The sequence below is a fragment of the Lycorma delicatula genome, chromosome 11 (assembly GCF_047948215.1).
Source record: "Lycorma delicatula isolate Av1 chromosome 11, ASM4794821v1, whole genome shotgun sequence".
Lineage (NCBI taxonomy): Eukaryota > Metazoa > Arthropoda > Insecta > Hemiptera > Fulgoridae > Lycorma > Lycorma delicatula.
The window spans coordinates 40,145,811-40,172,693 of NC_134465.1; the positions used below are offsets into that span (position 1 = coordinate 40,145,811).

The 26,883-nt window shown below is 33.3% G+C and overlaps 1 protein-coding gene across 1 annotated transcript in view; it reads left to right on the forward strand.

Moving 5' to 3' along the window:
* LOC142332136 (protein Fe65 homolog) overlaps positions 1-26,883 on the forward strand; it is a 211,097-nt gene that overhangs the window by 59,981 nt on the left and 124,233 nt on the right. Inside the window, exon 3 of the mRNA XM_075378391.1 lies at positions 21,676-21,925. Within this exon, the coding sequence (XP_075234506.1) occupies positions 21,676-21,925 (250 nt within the window). The remainder of the gene's footprint in view (positions 1-21,675; positions 21,926-26,883) is intronic.

Here is a 26,883-nt window from a genome sequence, read left to right on the forward strand (position 1 = left end):
TGAACGCTGGAACTCTCGACTTCCAAATCAGTTGATTTGGGAAGACGCGTTCACCACTAGACCAACCCGGTGGGTTAAGGGTGTTTTATCTACACGGAGACAAAATGACATCTGCACATATGTGTTTCGGCGACATCATGACATCCCGTCCCGTGGTCTAGTTCCTTCTTCACATGAAATCTATACTTGCAACTTAGAGACCGGTTTGGCTTTGGAAAAACCTAGCGGGCGTATATCGTCTGCACTTACTCCAGAGAACACTGATGCCGTGAAATCTGTAGCGGTAAGGAATCCTCTTCGTTCGGTGCGGAAAATTTCCTCGTCATTAGAGCATGCAAAGAATACTCCATATCCTGAAATTTCATCTTTATAACATTCGAATCTTCCAAGTTCTGAAACTAACGATCGTGTATAGTGTCTGCAATTTTGTGAAAAACCGGTCTAAAATCAATGAGAACGCTAACTTTATTGAAAATCTTTGGATGTCAGATGAAGTCCATTTTTACTTAAGCCGGTACGTGAATAAGCTGAACTTCCGTTATCCTGCTTACCTTCATCAGCATCCGTTACACAGTGCTAAATTTACTGTATGGTGTGCGGTTTCGTCTCGTGGGGTGGTAGGCTCTTCTTTGAAGATGAACGGATCTCTGCTGTCACTGTGACTTCTCAACGTTATGTCGACATGCTAGATACTTTTTTTGCTCTTAGGCTCCGTATTCTTTCCAAATTTTGACCTTCAGCAAACTTGGTTCCAACAGAACAGAGACATCTCACACATTCCCCGGCAGTCTACGGCAGCCGTGAGACGTTTTAAGGGGTTCACGTTATTTTAAGGACCGTTAACATCGCTTGGCCGCCTTGGTCTCCAGACTTTCCATTCCGCGACTTCTTTTTATGGGGACATCTGAAACGAGGTGTGTACCAGACTAGACCGAGAAACCTTACTACTCAAAATACAGATTAAAGAGGAAATCGCCAACATCCCAGAGAACATTTTGGGCCGCGCCGTGTTGAATTTTCAGAATCGACTTATAAATGCGTACGCAAAAACGGACGGCACTTAAGCGAAATAATTTTTAAAATGTACTCGTATTTTGGAATTTCCATTATTTTAGAAAACGTTTTCAACATCAAATAATGGTTAGTAACTTTACTTCATTTTTTCTAATTATTTAAAATTTTCCCGTCTCTCTGCGCCATCTGTACATATGCGTAATAAAATAATGATGTTCTGATTTATTACTCGTATTAAGACGATTCAAAGGAAAACAGAACAGTTCGAGGTACTTACGTATTAACGCCACCGCAGCTACAGCTGTATTTAAAAACAAAGTAGTCAATCGGATTTCAGTGGAAAATGGGCCGATTTTAACATAGATTCAAAACAGTCTCTTTATTAATTATTTATTTATTTTATAAATATAATTTAACCTACGCTCGCTTCGCTCGCTAACCTTGACTAATTAACACGAGTGTTTTGATTATTTAATTAATAAATAATTGCTGAATTTATTAAATAAATACTCAAAAAATGACGGTGTTAATTAGTCAAGGTTAGCGAGCGTAGGTTAAGTTAGGTTAAATTATATTTATAAAATAAATAAATATAAATAACCATTTATTAAAATTAATAAAGAGACTGTTCATTTTACACCGAAATCCGATTTTTAAATAACCAACTTTTTAAAAAAATAAAGCTATAGCTGCGGTTGCGTTAATACGTAAGTACCCAGTTCGATTCTGTTATAAACTAAATCGATTCGACCATCATTCGAAAAGAACTTGTCATCTAATAAAATATCCAGAAAATTCGCTTTAGATCAACAGAAATATTATCCTTATCGTTAATTCCTATCGATCCGCGCACGATTTATTATATGAATTAAATATTTATCGCCGATAGTAATCTCCAAATTCTAGAAAATTTCCTTCTTCGAAAAAAGCGATTCCGTATTTCCGGTTTACATTCCAAAAAGGCTGGAAATATTCAATAATATAAAGGATAAAATATCGCAAAATCATCAGATAACCGTTTTGTTTTTCGGATCGATTTTGAAATCGACTTCAAAATCTTATAAGGATTTGATTCGTTAACGTAAAATATTCTGGAGTTCGGAAGGGTAAAAACATATACAAAGGAGATTCAGATTTACCCGCGCGAAAAACGGTTTTTTTATAGCCGCAGTATTTTATTTTATAAATACGATGGAACGAACAATTTGTTTACGATTTGAGCCAAGAATTTTTCTTTCCTTCAGGCCGCTATGAATAGGAAGTGTTTATTATTGTCTTCGCATGTTTAAAGCGAATTATATAAGTCGCAATACACCGACACATCATGTTACCTGCTCGAAGCGCTCTTATTTAAAACGATCGTTGCACGCATCACTCGGTAAAACCGACTCGCCCGACGGGCAACACGTAATGAACCTTGTTCATTTGCGTACCGAACGCTGCACCGATCGGGTATCTGTCTCACGATTGCTTTCTGCCGTCAGCAGTGTTCGGCTTATCGTTCGTTACGTGTTAACCGATCGGTTTAGTTTTTTATTTCGTAAATAGATTTTTAAAATGCGCCAAACAGTTGACGATCGAGTGATTTTATACAATCTTTTTAACGTTTCAGTTAGGATGTGTAAAAACGTATGTTTAGGTTTTTTATTTAAATACGAGTTATTTCTGTTTCAAATATAACGATTTTGATTTTTTTATTTACGTTCTCTTTAACATATATTTATTGAACATTTACGCTAATTTTTCATCGAAACATTTTTGAAAGTGATTTAATATCGGATAGAGTGGTGCGGATTATTTCTGCGAGAGCATCTTTATGCTTTTCTTTACGCTTTCGGTTAGTTTATTTTACACGCTATTTATTACTTATTACGTAGTTTATATTTTTACAAATATATATGGTAAGAGATTTTTCGTTTAACTGATTTGAGTAATATATTCTTTTAAATTGTATATGATTGTAATTATTAGGTAATATATCAGTATAAAACTTTTTTCCACCAATAATTCGAAAATGTCAATCGATTACCCTGAGTGCTTTACTTTATTTTTTTTGGGGGGGGGGAGAAATATGTGTAAAACTATAATATTTTTCAAAAAGTATAAAATTTCATAACAATTAAATTTAAAATGTATAAAAAAAATTGATAGTAATGAAGTTTAAAATAGATAATTTAATCCACCCGTAAAGACAAAAAAAAAAAATGGTTACTCGTCGAATTTTAAAACATTTATTTTTTAGGTTGTTTCAAAATTATTAACGACTACTGACAATTTTTTTTACATTTAATTTAACATAGAATTGTATAAAGACAAGTTTAGAGAGGAATTGAACATTTTTTTTTGTTTAATAATAAAATTAAAAAAAAGTTGAGAAATCACGTAAACAGTTAACTACCGATATATAAGCTGAAGGGTATACGAAATTTTTATACTCTTTTTCTTATATGAAAATAATTTTATCAACATTTTGTCAAGCTACATGACATTACGCTATAAAAATTTTCTACTAAGTGATGATATAAAAAGAAAAATTAAAATATTTTGTTAAAAATCGTTTATGCAGACAAATTTTTTTTTAATCTTAGAATCGCTTTATAAATTAAAAAAAAAATAATAATAAATCAGTAAGTTTGTTGAATAGTAAGACTTTAATGAACATTAAAAAATTCCGAAAAAGGGTTGCGTAACTTTACTCGACTTTGCCCTTAACAGACTTTTATTTTAAATTCTCCGATGGGTTTTTAAATATTATTGACTTAATTTTGTAAAACTTAAGAGCTAAATTACAAAAGGGTGAAATGTTCGATAAAAAAATTGGGTCCGACTTGACCTCTTGAATAAATTACGTACGTTTTTATTGTAAAAATTAAGTATTGAAAAAAAGCCAAGTAATTTTCATACATTTTTAGTAAAAAATGTTGGAACTCCTTGCTCGATAGCTAACTGATAAAAAATTTGTAGTAACAGCCGAAAGTAAATTATAAAAAAAAATTTTAAAACATTTAATTATTTAAATCGAGTCCCGTAGATCTCCTTTTTTAAAAATGTTTCGTTCGTCTACATTAATACTAGATGGAGTTGGATTTTTTGTTGAATTTGAAAATTAAACTTAAAAAGTGTATATATATATATATATTTTTTTTTTAAGTAAGGTTCCCGTTTAACCCCTTGTTTTTTTTAGATTCAAAAGCTATTTATTCGATTAATTATTTACAAAATTAAGTTGACCAGATTCGGTCGAAATTTCTTCAGCAAGGGTTAAAAATTTATAATTAAAAAAAAAAACACGTCTACCATGTTACCCTATTGTCCAAAGCCGGGCTATATATATATAATACATAAAAAAATTCATATTTTTGAGCCGATCGGACAAGATATATATATGTTGCCAAATTTCAACTTTTTTGGTCAACAGGTTTTCAAAATTTTTTTTAGAAATTACATTAAATATCACCCATCCTTAAATCCGATCGACGGAAAACTTTTTCTAAAAAATAAAGACGTATTTGATTCTTAAAATTGAGCTCAAAAATAAATTTTTCATCTTCTATATTAATTAATAGTATTTTGAATGTAATAAATAAATAAAGTAATAAAAGCAGACGATAATAATAAAATACTTTTAAAAAATATAAAAATATTTAGAAAAAAAACGCACGATATAAAAAAAAGATAAATATTAAAAATTAAAAAACACGACTGCAAAAGATATTGCCCTTTAATATAGTATTTATTAATGTAGGATAATAATTAAAGAGCCTGCTGGTGACATTTTTGTACATAATATAATGTTTTTTTCAATTTTTTAAAATTTATTTAACATATATGTAGCCTATGTCACTCCCTGTAACGTAAGGATTCCCACTCGGGGTTGTACATCTAAATCGGTTCGGCCGTTGAGCTGCTATGGTGGAACAAATGTACATACACCCTAAAAACATTGCACTCCTTTTTGGCGGTCACGTAATAATAACAATGCTAGCACACAGTATTAAGTTAGTGACCGAAAATATCGCGGGCAACTAATTTTATTCTCAATGTCTGCCAACTATTGTACACCCAGGGGTACTGTACCGTACTATCACGGATCCGTTTGGATATCTGTCGAATAAAAAAGAAAATTACAGTCATTTTTATCACCGGCACTGATGGAATTTCACTGATTGCACTCTGAAAAATATCACAATTTTATTTTTAATAAAATTATAAATGTCGAAAAATACCCATATCCTTTTTACTTGGACGAACTAAAGGAAGTATTGTGATAGCAAAAAATTTCGGTTTTCAGATTTCAACGGAAATATCCATTTTGACCATCCCTGAATCCATTTTGACTAGTTAGGAATGACGTATGTATGTCGCATAACTCAAAAACGATTAGCCGTAGGATATTGAAATTTTGGATTTAGAGCTGTTGTAACATCTAGTTGTGCACCTCCCTCCCATTTGATTGCAATCGATTGAACTAGAAGTGTCCAAAAAAGTCCAAAATCCCAAAAGATTTGAATTTTGGACTTTTTCTTAAATGCAGTAATAAGCCCTCATTGAGAACTTTTCAACGACATATCACAAGTGGTACTTATTTTTGTTAGTTCAAGAGTTATAACCAAATAAAATTTTAATTAATGAAATATTTCGATCTTACAAGATTGGTTCGAATCTGATTTCATGTACATATTTTTTTCCTTTTTTTTTAATTTAAATATATTGATCTGTTAATAATTATTAACCCGTGATTGTAAAAATGTTTACAATAAATAATTAGTCAATAATAACAGTAAGAAAAATAAAAAAAATATGAAAAAAAAATCATTAATGAAATAAAATTATATGTACGTTTAGAAATGTATATGTGTAATTTATTTAGACATTATTACATATGTTTATATGTAATAGATTTGGTGAAACATGTGATTATTTAATAATATTAATTGAAAATTATAATTTAGAATCGTATTAATTTTGAAGTTTTTAATTTAATTTTGTTTAATTATTCTACAATTTCTGTTAAATTTTATCTACATTAAAATCAACTACAGAGCGACTGAAAAGTAAATCCTCACAAATAAAACATATACACTGAGGCATACATGCCCGATCTTTGATAAATTGCAAAAAATTCTTATCTTTTACTTCATTACTCCTCTGATACTATCGGACAATATTCTCCTTAAGACGGAGTTGACATAGTTTCGTTTATTTGTTTTTTGTTGCCGATCATTTAATCGCTCTTTGGTTTGATATAATTATTCTGATCTTAATTTGTTTACCCGTTATCTAGTTTTAAAATTTCCTCTTTTTTTATATTCATCATCCTCTTTTTATTCTTTCCTTGATCTTAACGTTTTCTTTCTCTTTATATTTATCATCTTCTCTTAATTTTTTTATTCTTATCTTGTTCTTAACATTTTCTTCCTCTTTATATTCATCTTGTCGTTTTTTTTTTTGAGATATATTTCTTCATATTAACTTTCTTTTTCCTGTAATATTATTTATTTTTCATTTTTGATTATTTACTATATAATCCAATAATAAAAACTGAATATTTTACACCGTAAGGTCGAAATTAACATTTGTAACCAGTATACATGAGTTCATTAAACGGAATAGTTTAATTATTATTAACTTTTATTTTTACGACGCACTAGAAATCTGAAACTAGTTAATCAGCAACTCACGAAGATACGAATAATACTGATCTAGTAATACGAGTAATAAAGTGACTATTACTATATCGTAATATTTAATGTTAGATTGTTAAATTAATTGTATAAATATTTGATGTTAATAAAAACTAATATTTCAACAATTGTGTAACTGTTCACTTTATTAAAATATTGGAAGATCGTATTAGACTTTCAAATGAAATAAGTTTAAATGAAGTGCAGCAAAAAGTCTGTATATGTAATTTAATAGGCGTACAAGGAAGTCATGTGGTGTCCCCATCAGATGTTTCATTTCGTAAAAAATGAAATGCTACCGGTGCCCAATGTATAGAAATTTTTTCCGAAGAATTTATGTCGGGCCAGTCCGGAAGTATCAGTCGAAATAGTCGCCAACGCATTTACTTACATTTCCCGGAAATTTATATAACTCTTTTTCTGATTTTTGGACTAAAAGAGTTTTGAAATTTTGATATTCTTAATCCAAAATTGTCCCCTATCTGTGTACTATACTTTTATAACTACACCTGCTGCGTTGCAGCTATAGAGCTGTAGCCTGGAAACTAAAAATACTTCGATTTGAATTCTTTTTAACTCAATTAAAAGCAAAACCAAAGATAAACATGACTGCCATAAAAGCATTGTTGACAAATACTGGTATTTACGAGGATAAGTCATTTATTATCCGCAGTTATAAATTTTATTGCAATACAAACAGGAAACTTACATGTACATCATTTTTCAACAAAGTCCCCTTGAATTTCAACGCATTTGGTCCGTCGTTGCACAAACTTCCTGATGCTCTCATAAAAAAAGGTTTTCGGTTGAGCTGCGAGCCAGGAATGCACCGCTTCTTTCACCGTTTCGTACGAGGTAAATCGACGGCCCCCTAATGCCTCTTTGAGTGGACCAAACTAGTGGTAGTCAGAAGGGGCAAGATCAGGACTATACGAAGGACGAGCCAGTACTTCAAAGTCGAGTTTCTGGCGCGTTTCAGCAGTATGTGGACGGGCATTGTCGTGCAACAACACAACACCTTTCGACAGCAGTCCTTGGCGTTTGCTTCGAATTGTTTTTGTGGGCGAAAAACGCCTGGGCGTTGTCATCGCCCGGTAGTTATTACTAAAAGGGTAATATAACTCCAAAATAATAAGCTATATAAGGTGTAAATGTAATATTAATCATACAATAAAAATCTACTAAAACAAGCCAAGAAGGCAAAATAAAACCCAAAACTAATATCACAGACAAAGTTAATAAAATATTAAAGATAAAATAATAGAATAAAGAAAGTATAAAAACTTACCTAACTCTGATGGGTTGTGTAAAAATCCCCATCCCGGATAGTAAAATTAAACACATAGAACTAAAAAATCAAATCGAAAATAAAGGTTAAAATTATTAAAAAACTCTCTTTACAGAAAAACATATATAAGTATATTAAAGTCTTTGCAGTACCCAGTACTATGCAAAAAGAGAAACATTCGCTCCAAAACCCTGCCATCATTGCCCAAGACATCACAAATGCTGCTGGGTATATTAAACTGACGACGCAACGCCGCATAACATACTTCGAATTGTAGGCTTCAGCTTTGCAGTAAGCATCTCGCTGTAACGTGTGCACTTTTTATTGTCGTGCCCCTTTCCTCATAATGTTCCATTTGTGAAAGAGCGTGCGGGTAACAACTTTGTATGTAGTATAATTTTGTTTTAAAATCTTTTAAATTCATTTAAATATTATATATGTATTAAAAACAATAATTTTAATTTTTACAACTGCATAAGATTTTTTTCTTAAGTTTGTTATTAATAAAAGTTGATTATACTATTATTAGCTAATAGTATCGCAGAAGCCAGAATACAAGTAACAAGTATAGAAGAATTTGCGAATAAAATTGGACTTAAAATTTCTTATGAAAAGACTAAAATGATGGCTATAGACCCTTTAGTTATTAATTCTGTGAATATTAATGGAAAAAAAAGTAGAACTTTAGAAAAATTTAAATATCTTGGAGAGATCATTACTTGTAATTGTAACGAAAAACAAAATTGGACTGAAAGACTTAAGTCCTACAAGTAACCAATAATACTTATAACAAAAAATCGCTCTCGATTAACACTAAAATTAGACATTACAAAACTGTGGTTAAACAAGTAATTACTTACGCAAGCGAGACTTTTTTAGATTAAATCAGAAAAATAGGACTGAACCTTTGCTTAAACTTGAACGCAGGATTCTTAGAACCTGCATAAACAAAAAATATAAACACGAAGATCAGAACAGATTATTGCCTAATAAATTTCTGTACGAAAATTTGGAATCCTTGATACTATGAAAAAGAAGAGAATTTCTTCCAGTGCACACTTGTTAAAATTACCGCAGGATAGGATTACTAAGAGAATTATCGATCAATTTTGGTCTTTAAAAAATCCGCCATTATGAATCAAAGAATTTAAAAAAGACATGCAAGAATTAAATTTGACTTAACGAAGATTTACTTAATAAATCTGAAAAATTAAAATTTGTTATTAAAGATCCGAATACCGACTTTAAAGTAAGAACTTTTAATTATACAAAAAGGGTTTATTCAGAAGAGGATCGTAAAGCAAGATCATTAAGAATGACTAAATATAGGGAGAAAGTAAAAGCTAAGAACTTAAAGACCAAAAGATCGGCAAAAAAGATTTGAATTATTCTGACTAAAGTGGTCCTTTGCGGCCTTAAAAGTAAAAAAAAAAAAAGAAAAAAGTTGATTATTTTTTTTTTTGTTTTTCATCGCTTATATCGAATCTGTTTTCTCAGAATAAAATTTTCTACACGTTTTGATAATAAAAGTTACGTATTTATTAATCATTTAACAAAGTTAGAGTATTAACAATACCAACTTATGTTATTTTTTCGTCAAAAATGTTTTTTGTCGCGAATTATTCTGTTTTACGTTGGATATCATGAAAATTACAGGAAATACAGTTTTGGTACCTGTTTTATTTGATTTTTCATGTCAAAAAAACATATGAAACTATCAAATTTATCCCTAATATATTGAAATTTTACCGAAACTGAAATCCGCGCGAAATTTTTCGCTTGCCGTAACTCGCTCAATAACAAAGCGTTTTCGGATGTTTATATGAACTATTTTCTTTATTTCAAGCTCTAGAATCAGTTTCAAGATAATTTTCCTTTCCTTTTGAATCGCTTGCATATATATATATATATATATATATATATATATATATCCTGTGATACTCCGGTAACGTAAGCATTCCAACGTGGGATCGTTCTTATAAATCGGTTCAGCTGTTGAGCTAGTACGATGGAATAAATATGCATCCTAAATACTTTAAACTCCTTTTTGGGCAGTAGTGTAAAAAAACAAAATAGTCTAATTTAATACTAACTTACAATTGAATTTATTTTTTCTTTTCATGTTGTCTATTTGTTCAAACAGCCAAAAAAATGAATCTTCTTTTTTGAATGATTTCCGTTCAAATAGTTTTTTTTTTTTAATAAAATATAATATAATTGTATCGTTTTCTTCTTTTTTACAGCTGAATATATAGTTAACGCATTTAATTATGATTATCAGAACTACAAACATGTTCATTTTATTTCATTTATAAAATACGACACAACTATGTAAAACATATAAAAATATAATATAATTAAATGTGTAAAAAAAGAAACGAAGAAATTAAAAAAAAATCATTTAAAAAAGTGAATCGGTGCATTTTATTTAACGTTAAGTTATTATATATATATGGATTACAGTATTTATATATATATATGGATTACAGTATTTAGAACAGTGGGCATGATCGCGGACACTTTTCGAATCACAATTTCGTGAACGTTCTCGATATCATTGTTATAATATCGTCAGCTGTGTTGTTATAATACGTAATCGCTTGCTTAAAGCCGAATTAAGGACACTGGTCTGCTAGACAAACAGATATAGTCTTACAACAATGCAATTTGAGTGCTTTTTAATGGAAACTAATTGTATCCATTGTTACTCTATAAAGGCTGTGTATATTGATACATTTTTTTGTACTGACAGCCGGACGTATACACGTGTCTTATCTAATATACAATACCATCAATTATCAATTGATTGTATTTATTGGTAACATGTATTTATCGTAATCATTTTGTTATTTGTAACAATTAATCTGTAGTAAAGATAAAAATAATGTCGACTTTATAGAATTATATAGAATATAAATAGATTTTCTTAAATAAATATGATATCAAAACTTTGTATCATACGATTTATACAGCTTAGAAAAAAATAACCGGTACTAAATAAATGTTATTTTATTTTTATATATAAAGAAAACCTTTTCTCAAAAACCGCATTTAAATTATAAATTAATTAAAGATTACAAAGGAAGCATACTAAACGAAAAAATGCAAGCATATACGGATATATATATATATATATATTTATATAAAACAAATTGACAACACAGTTGTAGGACTTTCCCGTCACGCGGCTGAAGCCCGTTCCGGGAAATCCAACAACTGAGGGTTATTTCTGATGCATGGCTTACACACACAACTTAATTAAAAATATTTATCATTTTATTTAAATATAATATTATTACCTTTATTTAATTCAATTATTTTAACTAAAGCGCGCGCGCATACCGCATTTAATTCGCGCGGGTGTGGCGGCACTAACTAAACTAATATAATTTCACAACTTACATAGAACAAATTTCGCTTGTACGGCGGCAGACTCGTGTAGCCGCGAGTTTTAACGCACCGGATATCGAGCGACCGGGCGATTGAGTTCGAAACCCGGCCGGACCGAGTTACTTTTTTACACTTTAATTGTTATTCGTTTATTTAGTTCTACCGCTCACGTGAGACGTCACATCATAACAGACATTTAAGTTGAAAATTTAACCGCATAAATCCTCCATACATAGAAGTAATCTGACCGAGTTTGGTCAAAATCGGTACAGCAGTTCTGAGGTATAAGGTGATTTAGAGGCAGACACCGAACACAGTTGCTTACATATGAACATGCGGAAAATTTCCATCCGGTTTTTTGGGTTCCGTAGATGTCAAAACGTCAAGATGTGGTGAAAATTGCATATGCCCAAGTCTGACCGATTGCAGTACCTTTCCCTTCTAAAACTGCTGTAGCGCTATCTAGATGGAAAAGTAAAAAAACATGACATGATTTCCTTGTACTGCTATTACGTTACATTTACACATTTTTTTTAAAATGAAAGGTAAATAAAATTTTTTTCATTAAAAACCTTTGTTTTTGTTTTTGTTATAGAATTATTATTTATTGTAATTTTTTTTGTACAATCAGAGGTTAATAATTATTAATAAATGAATAACTTAAATTAAAAAAAAGGGAATTAAAAAAAAAGTAGAAGTCTGATTCGAACCGATGTGCCTTCCTCTTCCCTTGTAAAATCAAAATATTTCATTAATTAAAATGTTATTTGGCTATAACTCTAGAAACAATGAAAAGAAGTACCAGTTACGATATGTCGTTAAAAAGCTCTCAATGAGAGCTTATTACTATAGTTAAGAAAAAATCTAAAATCCAATTTTTTGGGATTTTGGGCTTTTTTTGAACACTTTTGGTCCAGTCGATTGCAATCGAAAGAGAAGGTGCAAAACTAGATATTACAACAGTCCTATATCCAAAATTTCAACATTCTGCGGGTAATCGTTTTTGGGTTATACGTACGTACAGATGTCACGCCGAAACTAGTCAAAATGGATTCAGGGATGGTCAAAATGGTTATTTTCGTTTAAATCTGGAAACCGAAATGTTTCGCAGTCATAATAATACTACCTTTACTTCGTACAAGGACGTAAAAAAGTTCCTAATTCATGAGCTCTCAAATTTTTAAAAATCGAAAATATATTTTTCGAAATCGTGATGTTAATTTACTATATTAAAATTATTGGTTATCCTTTATTTTATTCAATATCTTCGATTCGAAATAAAAGTATTTAAATATAATCAAATAAATAATTTTACATTTAACAAGTACAGAAATAATCAGTTTTTTGTATATATATTTATTTATTTATATTTAACTTAGCATCGTAAAATTAGAAATAAATATTTTTACATAAAAGTTTGAAAAAAAAAGATTTTATTTCGGTTATTGTTTTTCAATAAAAATGAATTACTTTATCATAAAGATAAAAATAGAGTGTAAGTGATTCAATTGAAATGTTGATCGGCTTAGCCGGGAAATTTATGCGACTCAGTGCCGCCGGCATTTTTGCAGTTCTTTCTATATCAAGCCGGCGCCAAAATTAATTTTGTACTATTTTTTATTTTATATTGCATTTCAAGGGAGAAACAATACTGAGATCTGAATTTAAGAGAGCATTAAAAGATTTAAATGGCAGAAAGGCTCCTGGAATAGACGGAATACCTGTAGAATTACTGCGCAGTGCAGGTGAGGAGGCGATTGATAGATTATACAAACTGGTATGTAATAACAATGAAAAAGGGGAATTTCCGTCAGACTTCAAAAAAAGTGTTATAGTAATGATACCGAAGAAAGCAAGGGCAGATAAATGTGAAGAATACAGAACAATTAGTTTAACTAGTCATGCATAAAAAATCTTAACTAGAATTCTATACAGAAGAATTGAGAGGAGAGTGGAGGAAGTGTTAGGAGAAGACCAATTTGGTTTCAGGAGAAGTATAGGGGCAAAGGAAGCAATTTTAGGCCTCAGATTAATAATAGAAGGAAGATTAAAGAAAAACAAACCGACATACTTGGCGTTTATAGACCTAGAAAAGGCATTCGATAACGTAGACTGGAATAAAATGTTCAGCATTTTAAAAAAATTAGGGTTCAAATACAGAGATAGAAGAACAATTGCTAACATGTACAGGAACCAAACAGCAACAGTAACAATTGAAGAACATAAGAAAGAAGCCGTAATAAGAAAGGGAGTCCGACAAGGATGTTCCCTATCTCCGTTACTTTTTAATCTTTACATGGAACTAGCAGTTAATGATGTTAAAGAACAGTTTAGATTCGGAGTAACAGTACAAGGTGAAAAGATAAAAATGCTACGATTTGCTGATGATATAGTAATTCTAGCCGAGAGTAAAAATGATTTAGAAGAAACAATCAACGGCATAGATGAAGTCCTACGCAAGAACTATCGTATGAGAATATACAAGAACAAAACGAAAGTAATGAAATGTAATAGAAATAACGAAGATGGACCACTGAATGTGAAAATAGGAAGAGAAAAGATTATGGAGGTAGAAGAATTTTGTTATTTGGGAAGTAGAATTACTAAAGATGGACGAAGCAGGAGCGATATAAAATGCCGAATAGCACAAGCTAAACGAGCCTTCAGTAAGAAATATAATTTATTTACATCAAAAATTAATTTAAACGTCAGGAAAAGATTTTTGAAAGTATATGTTTGGAGTGTCGCTTTATATGGAAGTGAAACTTGGACAATCGGAGTATCTGAGAAGAAAAGATTAGAAGCTTTTGAAATGCGGTGCTATAGGAGAATGTTAAAAATCAGATGGGTGGATAAAGTGACAAATGAAGAGGTATTGCGGCAAATAGATGAAGAAAGAAGCATTTGGAAAAATATAGTTAAAAGAAGAGACAGACTTATAGGCAACATACTAAGGCATCCTGGAATATTCACTTTAATATTGGAAGGACAGGTAGAAGGGAAAAATTGTGTAGGCAGGCCACGTTTGGAATATGTAAAACAAATTGTTAGGGATGTAGGATGTAGAGGGTATACCGAAATGAAACGACTAGCACTAGATAAGGAATCTTGGAGAGCTGCATCAAACCAGTCAAATGACTGAAGACAAAAAAAAAATTGCATTTCATGAGTTTTATTTGCCTTTTTAATATTTTTTTTTTTATTGTGTAAAACAAAAATGAAAAATATATTCTTTCTTATCTTTAATGATCTTTATTATGAATTAAAAAGGTTATTTTTTAACATTTAATAGAATTTTTTATACGTATTTACGTTTAAAATAATTTATTATTATTATTAAATTAAATATTATGAAACGTCTTAGAAATCTGTGCATTATTATGCTTCCTTTTTTTTTCTAGTAATAAAAATCTTCAGTAAAATACATTTTGTGGTAAGAAATTAACTTAATTTCACTGCACTTTATCCAACAGTAAATTTACACATTCATAAATGTAATAAAATCTTTTATTCTGCGCGTTACGATAGTATACTCGTATTCTTATCTTTGTTTTGCGTTTCATACAAACATTCAACCTAATTATACCATTATCTTCGCCTTTAAGTCTGTTAGTTCACACGTCACTTCAGAATGCACGAACGAACGACTTGAACAAAATTTTCGTAACGATTTTACTCGTATCATAATCCCGGTCAGAATAATCGATATATATATATATATTTTTATTTAAAGTATTTAACGGTTATTTTCGTACTTTTTTGTTTTTAATAAAATTCGTTTTTTGATACTTGCTCCTTGGATTTACGTTTTACAAAAAAAAAAAACCTATTGAAATAATAAACAATACTGTTTTACTTTAAAGACCCTTAATAACATATAATTATTAAATATTCATTATACTTATGTATATTCTCGTACAATATAAACTCTTGAGCTTCTTCATTAAATAAGGACGTGTTTTCAAGTTACAAAAATGAGCTATTAATTTATCTTTCGGCGAACAAAATTATGAAGATCAATATTTAAAAAATTAAAAATATTAACTTTACTTGTGTTGGTTTATATTTATAAATGAAAATTCTTACTGAAATGATAGTCACGTATTTTTCTATCAACCGCTTAGAAACCAGACAGGATTGTTTTCGTGTAACTCACGCAATATCTCGTTTGACGAAAAAGCGCCTTATTATGCTTCCTTTGCTATTTTTAATTGATTATCAGACCATTTAAATTTTCATAATGAAGGATTTAAAAAAAACAGTTTTAAACTTAAACTAGATAAAAAAATCACGCTCTTTTAGGTTGGCGTTAATTTACTTTGTTAAAAATCAAGTAAAGTTGCAATACAAGATTTGTAGATAATTTAATTACGAGAAGTTTTTTTTACATCGTTTGCTTATAGTCGCATCAATGATGATAGTCATTAGCGGTTTAAAACTTACAAGATTATAAGTAATTAAATAATAAACAGCAAACATTAGATGGCAAACTGGAACGTGAGTAGCAAACGGGTAATAAATCTTGGAACACTACCACTAGTGTATTTTCACTGTACATGCACTACTCCGTAAGCAAAACCGCTAAATTAAGTTATTCATCCCACTATTACAGAGAAACCGCAACAGTCTTTTGATGTATTTTTCCGATTGAGAAATATTAAACATGGGTTTATTCGAACACAGGTTTAATTGTTGTCGAATAGACCCGAACATCGGGAAATCTACGAGTAAGTGGTTTACGGATCATTTTACCATTGCACGCCTCACAGTTTTGCTCAGGAGAGCCAAGTAGATGGGCTTTGTGTATCCGATTCTCAGCCGGGATAAAAGGTTTCTCGAAGATGTTCTCCCGGTTGTCATGTAAGACCGTGGGAGGATTTATCATCCAGAACGTATTCCACTGAAGACGTGGTTTGACACGAACTGTCTTCATGAAGTCGGTCTCACATGTTTATTCTAATCGGGGGACTTTGTTGCAGCGATGGCCCGAGACCCGTACGAATACCGCTGTCTTGTTTACTTTTGAGAGGGCATCATAAATTATTTGAACGATATCAGTTCGTTTGCAGCTCAAGCTCTCAAGTACACTCATAAAGTCGGCTATTATCAGGATGTTGTCTTCACTACGGGTCTCGATAACTCTCAAAGCACAGTAAATTGCATAGGCCTCGCAAAAGAACTCAGAAGAATTACCACTAAGCATATATTATCTCGTTATCAGGTAGTACTATTGAACGGCCACATCCGTCAGCCGGGACAGAACGTCTCTATAAATGGGTGTGTAACTTTTTTTTTTAGCGAGTCATCTCGCTAAATTGGTCCCTAGCAGATCGGTAACGTGGGTCCCGTTGCGTCTTCCAGATGGTAAATATTCAATCTTTAGAGGTGAGCGCAGCCAAGGAGCGCCGGATCCTATTTCCTTTCCGAGAATTGCTTTTTTTTGCTTTTCGAAACAGTCAGGCCTAGTTCCTTGAGATAGCGAAGCAGTCTGAGGTTGCTGAAGGGCTTGGTTAAAAACCTTTACCCCTCGAATTATAAGAGTGTGAGCGTTCACTTGCCTTGAGCAGTTGGAGAAAATTGATGTGATTAAAATCATTATATTTTTATTGAAAACCAAACGCAACATAACAATTCTGAAAATGTTGCATTACAAGTAATCGCTTCTGCGTCTCTCAAAGTAATTTTATCGCAACCACCAAAAAAATATTTTCATTATAAAACTGTTAGTGAATCTCCTTACCATTCTCCCCAAACAAAATTTTGTCGAAGAGATGCCCAAAAAACAATTGTTTTTCCTCAATACAAAAAAAAAAAAACAAAAAAAAAAAACAGAATGATATAAAGAAATGGGGATTAATACAAACCCTCAAAAAACACTTACAGTGTGAAGGTATCCCTCAAAAAACAATTATTTTCCCCGAATCCGAAAATTAGTTCATATACAAAGAAGCTGAATACTATTTGCTACTAGGACCGCACGCCGATCGGGATCACCCTCTCATTACCGTGCCCTTCTGAGTCGGTTCACAGACTGCTTCATTGCTGTCAGATTCCGAAACCACCAACCAGATATATGTTCCCGACCAGTGCTTCTAGGAATGGCGGCTTCAGCTGCCGCCATCACCCCAGAAGTGAAATATTTTGCCAGGATATCTAATGGCATGCCGTCAAGGCCTCGAGAAAAAAATCTCCAGTCTGGACTCCAACAAAGAGGAGAATTTCGGCCAGTCCGCCCTCCTATGCAGAAAGCGCCCCCGGTAAACAGGAAAGTGTCCTTCATGGCCATCGCGCAGCTCATCCGCTATTTCAAAAAGTATCAACCGATGTTCTCTAGAACAGACGTCGACCACAGATCAGTCAAGGACCCTGTCAGGGGTTGTCCCTACCAATGGTGATGTCAATATTTGTACCTGAAAAGGCCCTTAGTCCGTTATCCGTACGGCCAGCGGCCAACTGGTCTGCAACATTAAAAACCTCAAAATTGTGCTGCGCGATGAAACTGTTAGTTATTCCTCCGCCATGATCAATGATCCTACTGTACCAGAAAAGCGACTTCGCATTAACATCTGCACCAATAAGGATTGGACCATTACCCACAATACGAAGGATCCTATCCCATCTCGCTAGGTGTTCCTCAATGGGATCCCTGTATTGAAATTTGAACTGACAACTGTAAGGTTCTGTCCGCGAATGGCAAGTCTGACCACAACATGATGCGCGTCAGAAACCTACCGTATAAAGACACTATCAAGCGACTTCCTGCATAGAATATCAGACATACAGGAATGCCCGACACAAAACCTTTTCCAGCTGTGAAAGCCTGGCAGATCACCCCTAATTACATTTGGGTGCTGCAGAAGGACAACATCGAGGCTCCGACTCTTTACAGTCTCACCTAACTCAACCTAGACTACACAAACACCCATGACATTTAGTTGACCGAACCTAACCATCTAAGGAATTAAAGTACAGCGCAATGGCCCTTAACAGCAACAAGTAACAAGAGAACATCCCAATCCCGAAGGGGTCACACCCACTTGTGACACCACCCCCTCCGTTGCAAGCCGTGAGGGGCTTTACCGGAGGTCGTCGTTAAACCCTCTAACTGATTACATCTCACAGTCATCAGTCAGGCCTCGTTCGCGATGCCACCGATGTAAATATCTCGGCAGACATTTGCATCAGTAAATACTTATCAGATTTCGCCCTCGCATAGGCCTCAGACGGACATCTTCACATCCAATTTAACGTGATTCCCTCAAACTAACTAACCGAAACTGCGGAAGCGCGAACCCCGCGCCTAGTACAGATTTGGCAACAAGAAGTAACCACAGAACAATACAAATTAATAATACGGCCAATTACGACCGATGTAAACACAAGTCAGACAATAAAAACTGATCAATCTATATACGAACCAGTAGCCAAAAGGCTAACAAATATGGCGTCCGCTGCCAACGTAAACAACTATAAAAATAAACTCAAGAAAAGAATAAACAATAAAAACCTAAAATAACAACTTAAAAACAACTATTAACACCAATTAAACAAGCAAAAGAACTCTATAAAAATTGCACCCTTGGATGGCAATCCAAACTTTCAAATACCATCGTACAGCAAATAGTCTATCCAAATTCCAAAAACTAACAAAACAGAATAATAACTAAACTAAATACTAAAACAATCTAACAGACAAATCTAATAAAAAAACTCAAGAAATCAAAAACCTTAAATAACGAAAAATACCAAAAGTAACCGATAATCACAGAGCTCCTATACAGTCAACTCGTCAGTGTCTCTAATCGAATTAGATGTTCAAATTGTTCACCTCCTTTGTCGGTATATATATATTGCGTATATATACACAAACCGAAGTTCGTTTCGCCATGGTGGAGCTGAGGTGTGGGTGAGCTCTCCTGTTTAGTAGTAAAAAAAAGTCCTTCAACAGACATTTAAAATTGTGTTTATTTAATTTTTATCTACGGAAATGTTTCTTAAAATGCATCTTCGGCATGTAGATGGTAAAAAACGTTTGCCTGAAATTACACATTCCTGCTTTCAATGTTATAATAAAGTATGATTATTAATTTTCTGTTCTTTTAATGTATTCTCTTTGATGTAGATATGTATATATATATATATTTCCAGTAGTTTCACGATGAAGGGGAGAAGCCACCATTTGTGATTATAAATGGTTTATTAAAAGTATTTATATAAAATTAATTGTAATATATTTTTGCCTTGAAATCGTTTGATACAGAATATTCTTAATGAATAAATGAAAAACAAAGTACTTGATCAAAAGGGACATATATTGAAAATTTCCTGCGAAGGAAATGAAAATGTATTACCGACAGTAGAAGGCTTCAATTGTTGTTTAATGCAGGTCTATTTTTATATGCAAGTATTCATTTATCTCCGATGGGATTTTTAAACATGAAAAGCTTTAAAAACATTTTTTCACGATTTTTGAGTGTACGCGTGCACATTTCTTGGCCTGTATTTTTGTTAACGTCTTCGGACCGGCTTAAAAAACTTTTATTTACCGGAGGCATTGATGGGATTAAATTTTGGACTTCTATTTAAAAAAAAAAAAAATAGAGGTGGTTTTCGCCAATTCTAATTTTTGAGTTTGTGTATGGTGATCGTATAGAATTGAAATTTAGTACGACAAAAGATTTATTAAGTTATTCAAAATTCTAAAGTTTAAATCGATCGGATTTACTGATGAGATGAGGGGATATTAAACATCATTTCTAAAATGTCTATGTCTGTTCTTGGATGTTCATGAAAAAAGTTAAAATTTGTGAGAAATATTTGGTTATCGTAACTTCGGCCTGATTTTTTATCCCAAGGAGCATCACGATTTTACTTTCGCATTTGTGTATAGCTGTATAGCTCTGGAAGGGAAAGTATTAAAATCGTCCCGATTTGGTCATATGCGGTTTTCACATCTAAGGAACCCAAAAAACCGGATGGAAATTTTCTGGTTGTTCGTATGGACGTGTGTGCGGTGTTAGCCTGTAAATCACCTTATATCTCACAATTTCTGGACCGATTTTGACCAAGCTTTGTTAGATTATTTCTATATACGGGACATTGATGCCATTAGATTTTCAACTTAAAAGGCCATGGGATGAGACTGTAGAGCAAGCTCACCCTAAGTATCTCAAAATTTCGCCTGATTAAGGTCACATTGTTCTTAGGCACATTTGTTAACGATTGATAAATAACGATATTTGCGAAATCGCATCCCATCCGTAAAAAAATGATCGAAACTACTAACACTTTGTGACGTCACAGGTGAACGGTAGAAATAAAAAAATGAATAATATTTAAAAGTGTAAAAAAAATAACTCGGTCTGGCCGGGTCTCGAACTCGGTCAAATCGGTACCCGGTCTGTTAAGCCTCGCGGCAACACCGGTCTGCCGATCGTACGAGCGAAATTTGTTGTATGTAAGTTGTGGAATTACATTAGTTTAGTTAGTGATGATTGTCGCCGCTAGTATCGACCCCTCCCACCACCGGCGCGCTTTAGTTAGAATCATCGTAATAAATAAAGGAAAAATATTTTAAATTGAGTTGTGTATTAGCTGTGCATTAAGAACAACCCATAGTTGTAAGATTTTCCTAGAACGAGGCTTTAGTCGCATGAAGGAAAAGTCCTACAAGTGTTTTTTCACTTTTTTTTGTAACTTCTTATTACTGACTGGAATATTTTCACGAGGTCCGATCGCATTCACGACAGCACTTTAATCCTTTCGAACGTGAGAAATTGTATACACAAGCGCTATTTTCATTTGTAATTATGTTTCTTAGATATTTAAACGATTAAATCAGTTAAAATTTTTTTTGTCACGTTAGATTTTTTGGGAACCCATCTAACTTGGTTCAGAGACAGCTCCAAATATTTTCTTTTTCTTGTAATTTTTAGCTCCTTGTTATTCGCTTTTCTTTCTTCTACACATTATACGACTTCTTTAATTATAGCAACATCTCGTGCTACAGTGACCGTATCGTTTGATTATATTATTACAGTACATTTCTGCGTATTAGCAAAGTGAATTTTGCCGATAATGCCGAGCGAACATATGTGTAAAAACGCTGCAAACAGTGGATATTACCCTGCTCCAACATTAATCTCGTTTTCAGTTTGACGAACCCGAATTAGTGTAATGTTTTAATTAAAAGATTCCGTATAATTGTTCTCGATTATTGTAACATGTTTTGTTCATTTTATGAGTTCTTTGTTTATAAAAATTGTAATTTATTCTTTTATTCGATCTTTTTTGTTTTAGAAAACGGTCTACGGAGCTACGAGAATCCTAATTATCATTTGGATCCGGCGAGGTTGGACGACGAATTAAATTCAAACACAGAGGAAGATCCTCTTTATCAAGAATTATTGGAAGCCGTTTGCCATTTGGGTACTACGACCGGACAGACTCCCGGCCGAAGGACTTACGCTAATTTAGATATCGGATCGATGGGTGTCGACGTCACAACCGGTCCTGTCACCAATTTGGACACCGATAATCATCTTCACAGGTAAAAATTTGATCGGTTTTATTAAAAATTACTGCGAGAATCTGGCTCGCTTGTGCTTTGTCTGCACCCAAGTCGCTATGATGTATATCATATGTTATTTGCCCTAAGGCAGGCCCCTTTTTCAACCTCTCGGTCTTCATTCTTGTATTCTAGGATAAACTTTTAAAATCCTGGCGGTTCTCTTTTCTTTAGGTAGTTCTTAAATTTTTACTCTTTGTTAGCTTCCCTTTGGATTTTATTAGTCCTCGTAACGTATCAAAATCTGTTAGCTTTTGTATTCTGAAATGTTTTAATTAAATTTTTTATCTCATCGGCTCTCCTCATTAGTTCTTAATGTTACTATTCTGTACCTTTAACTTTTCCGATCTTTTCTGTACCCGGCCTTTTTCTCTTTTTTTTAATCTCCACGTTTTGCATCTACGAGGTGTGTGAGAAAAGTAATGAGACTGACTTTTTACTTACTTTTTTAAACAACAATATTATCCCCTTCAAAGTAGTTCCCTTGGGCAGCTATACAACGGCGGAGTCGGTGTTCCCACTTTTGGTAGGAGCGCTGGAAGGCTTCAACTGGTAGGGCTTTTAACTGGTCGGTCACAGTCTTTTGAATGTTCTCCAGAGTTCCAAAATGACGTCCTTTTAAGGCATGTTTCAATTTCTGGAAAAGGAAAAAGTCACAAGGACTCAAATCAGGTGAATAAGGGGGTTGAGGAACCGTAGAAATGCCTTTTGAGGTCAAAAGTTCCCTGATGGAAATGGCCGTGTGACACGGGGCATTGTCATGATGAAGCATCCACTTGTCTGCAATGTCTGGTCTCACGCGAATCACTCTTATCTTGAGCCTTTCAAGGACACCTTTGTAAAACGCTTGGTCGACAGTTTGTCCTGGAGGAACAAATTTTTTATGCATGATACCCCTACTGTCAAAAAAGTAAGTCAGCGCGGTTTTGATCTTTGATTTGCTCATTCGACATTTTTTCGGTCGAGGAGATGACGAAGTGTGCTACTCATCGCTTTGCCGCTTTGTACTCGAATATCCAGGATTCATCACCTGTAATCACACGATTGATGAATTCTTAGTCATTGTCAATCCTCTCGAAGGACAATCGAAGAAACGCACACGTTTCTTCGATTGTCCTTCTGTTCCGTTGTGAGGTTTTTCGGCACCAATTTCGCATGTCCAAATCGCCTGTCAAAATTTGATGTACGGTGAGAACGTTTAAATTTAACTTTTCACTCATCATCCTTATTGTTAAACGACGGTCTGATCTCACAAGAACCCTCACACGCTTAATGTTTTCGTCAGATTTTGAAGTTGAAGGTCTCGAGCGAGATTGATCTTCAAGTTGTTCTCGGCCTTCCAAAAATGATTTGTACCGGCGGAAAACTTGTACTCTTGATAAGCGATGTTCCCCATAGGCCTGTTTCAACTTTTCAAAGGTTACACTCGCCGATTCCTCAAGTTTAAGAGAAAACTTGATTGCACAACATCGCTCTAAATTATGATCTTCCATTTTCGTTAATACACAACAAAAACACAGTTTCACTGATGGTGCTGTCAAAAAAAAAAGTGTTGGCTGAACGGAGTTGAAACTCGTACTGAGCATGTGGAAGGGATGAAGAAACCGGTCTAGCAGAGACCGGTAGACACAGCGTTGCCAGTTCGCTCCCAGTGTCACCAATCTCATTACTTTTCTCACACATCTCGTATACTCAAAACATAATAATTAACGAGACGCTTTTTTAACTCTATCTTTTGTACATAATAACTATTTCTTTCTGTTAAATGCCTCCTTACCTGTTGCTAATCTAATCTTATTTCTTACAATCTTCTGTTTATGTTGTATCTGAATATCTGCATCGTTTTATATATTCGATTCTAATTTATTTTCTGTGGACTGCCGTAGTCGTACTGTCTCGCATCCTTATTACTTTAGTTTTCCTTGATGTTCGGTTTCATTCCGTATTCTGTCATAATACCTTCTAATTATAAAATCGACTGTAAAAAATTATTAACTTCATCACTTGAACAACCTTATATAATATGTGCTTCTTCTTACACCGACTCCTTCACGATTACATTGATTTTCCTTTTCTTAAGTAATCCTAGTGAATCTGAGTGTCCTTTATTTTCATCAACCGTTTAATTTTATTGGGGTATAATCTTTTAATTGATTGTTATATATTTCCAGTCGACTCTTTGTTCTTAATATATCCATTACTTTACCCCATTTCACACTTTCGAACATTTGAAGTCTATTGTATGCACAAAAAAAATTAGTTTTTTTAATTATTATTTTTTTTTTATTTGGTCGCTGTTCATGCGGTCGGTTGCTGCTGGGTTCTATTTCTTTTTTTTCTATACAAATTTTTTAACTTGAGTATAAAAAAAAAATCGTGTTACCTTTTTATACAGGCTGTCCCACGAAGAAACGGAGAAACGTTCAGGACATGTTCTATTGGTGAAAATAATAAAAACGTTAAGGTAAACGTAGGGCTGAAAAAGCATTGTTTTCGAGTTACGGCTAGCCAAAGATTTTGCCCGGATTAATAAAACGAAGCCCTACTGTAATATTTTGGACCCAAATTAAAAAGTAAACTTGGTGGCTTTTTATGTATTTTGAGCTGGGAAATAGGATAAAACAGACTCCACAACTGTAACTTCAGTAGTTTTTAAAATATCCGACGTTAAACACAAAATTTGGTGTCAAAAAATACTTTTTTTTTAGGTTTGTAGTACAATAGCTTTGTTAAATGATTAATAAATGCGGAAGATTTATTAAAAAAACTTGTAAAGAATTTAATTCTGAAAATTTAATGTACGACTAAGTACAAGGGATAAAAAGTAAATAAAAACTTTTAAAACTCTGTTTTTTATTGAAGGAAAACAGACGAAAAATAGACACGAAGTTTATTTATTATTTCTGTATCTAATAAACATTATTCTTATATAATAAAACAAAAAATAAAATGCATGAAATGATAAATAGTAACAGAATAACAACAAACTTCCCTTCCATAAGTGTTCGAAATTCCCTCCCTCACAATGTATACAGAAATCCGCCCAACATAAAGTATTTCCGATGGCTTTCCTTATCATCTCAGGACCGTTTTGTATAAATTAAATAGAGTTTTTTATTTTAATGATTTTAACTTCTTGTCGGGATACTGTACTTTTTATATGGCCCCAAATGAAATAATCTATTGGCGTTAAGTCAGGCGATCGGGTGGCCATTCGATCGGTCCATCGCGTCTAATCCGGTTTAAAAAATTAGCGTTCAAGTGATTTCTAGCTAGTAAAAAAAAATGTTGCACCATCGTACTGGCAAATCATTTGGAATCTAGTTTGTAAATGTACATTCTACAAAAGAGCCGGAGAAATATTTTTGAAGAAATGAACGTATTCATTTCCCGTAAGGTTTTCATTGAAAACAAACGGTCCCTGAATTTTGTCATAAGTAATGCCACACCATACATTAATGTGAAATCTACGTTGGAAACTAGTTTTCACAGTACCGTTTGGATCGTCTTCGCTCCATAAATGACAGGTTTTAGAATTAGACTCCGTTTCTCGTAAAAATGGCACTTCATCGGTAAATAGAATTGAATTTACCTTATCGGCGTTGTCTAGAAACCGATGACAGAAGTTTATCTGTCGCGGGTAATCCGTTGGCCACAAATTTTAAACCTTCTGAAGGTTGAAAGGTTAAATATTTTCTTTCGGTAGGATGCGCCACATTTTGTTTTTTGACAAACCAGTGCGAAATGAAATTCGCCTTGTACAGGATGTCCCATATAAAACGCAACCCAACCTTATATTGGTAGGTATTGAAATAATAAAAAGGCATGTGTAAATGTAAATGTAATTTTTATTATTACCATCCATTACCTTACATTTAGAGTAAATGTTGGAAGTGGCCGCCATCGTCTTGAATACAAGCTTCAATTTTTTTTACAGCGTTTCTTGCAACTTTTTTCAAAGTTTGTGGCTGGATATTTAATACAGCTTGTTCAATATTGACTTTCAATTGTTCAAGCGTTTGTGGTTTGTTGCTGTAGGCTTTTTCTTTGAGGTAACCCCGTAGAAAAAAATCCGCCGCAGTCAAATCTGGAAATCTTGGTGGCCACAAGCCTCGACCGATAACACGATTACCAAAGAATTCCTCGATGAAATCAGAAGTTGAACCTGCGTAGTGCGGTGTCGCACCGTCATGTTGTAGCCAGCAGTGTCTGTCTTCCTCTTCCAAGAGTACGATGAACTGAAATAAAATATCCTGATATCGTTCTGCATTAATGGTGTACTAGAAAAAAATAGGACCTATTATTTTCTTCCGCGATATCGCGCACCACACGCCCGACTTCTGCGGGTGTAATTGTTTTTCGTGATAAACGTGGGGATTTTCAGCACTGCAAATTCTACTGTTTTGGCTGTTTACGTAGCCATCCGAATGAAACCGTGCTTCATTTGTGAAAAATAACGAATCCATAACGTTAATTCCCTCACGCAGAAATGGACGGAACTGTTGACAATATTGTAGCCGTTTTTCTTTGTCGGGCTCAAGAAGTCGATGAACCGTTTGAATGCGATAAGGCCGTAATTGTAATCGTTTGGTCGCCCGATGTACAGTTGATTTAGACAAATTAATTTCAGCAGACAAACGTCTGATCGATTTATTTGGCGAGGCGAGTAATCGGTCTTTGGTTTCAGTGACTGTATCTGTATTCAACACTGACGCAGATCTTTCGTGTTCCTTGTTATTAACAGAATCGGTCTCTCTAAATTTTGCGACTAACCTTAATACTGATGTATTATTGTTAGGAGCTGGTTTATCCGGGTACTTATGGCGAAACAAATCTTGCACTGCAACCGCTGAAGTACTGAAGTACGACTCGACAATGAGAGCACATTCATCTAGCGAAAACACAATCTTGTCTCTAGCAATACACCGAACGTTATGATT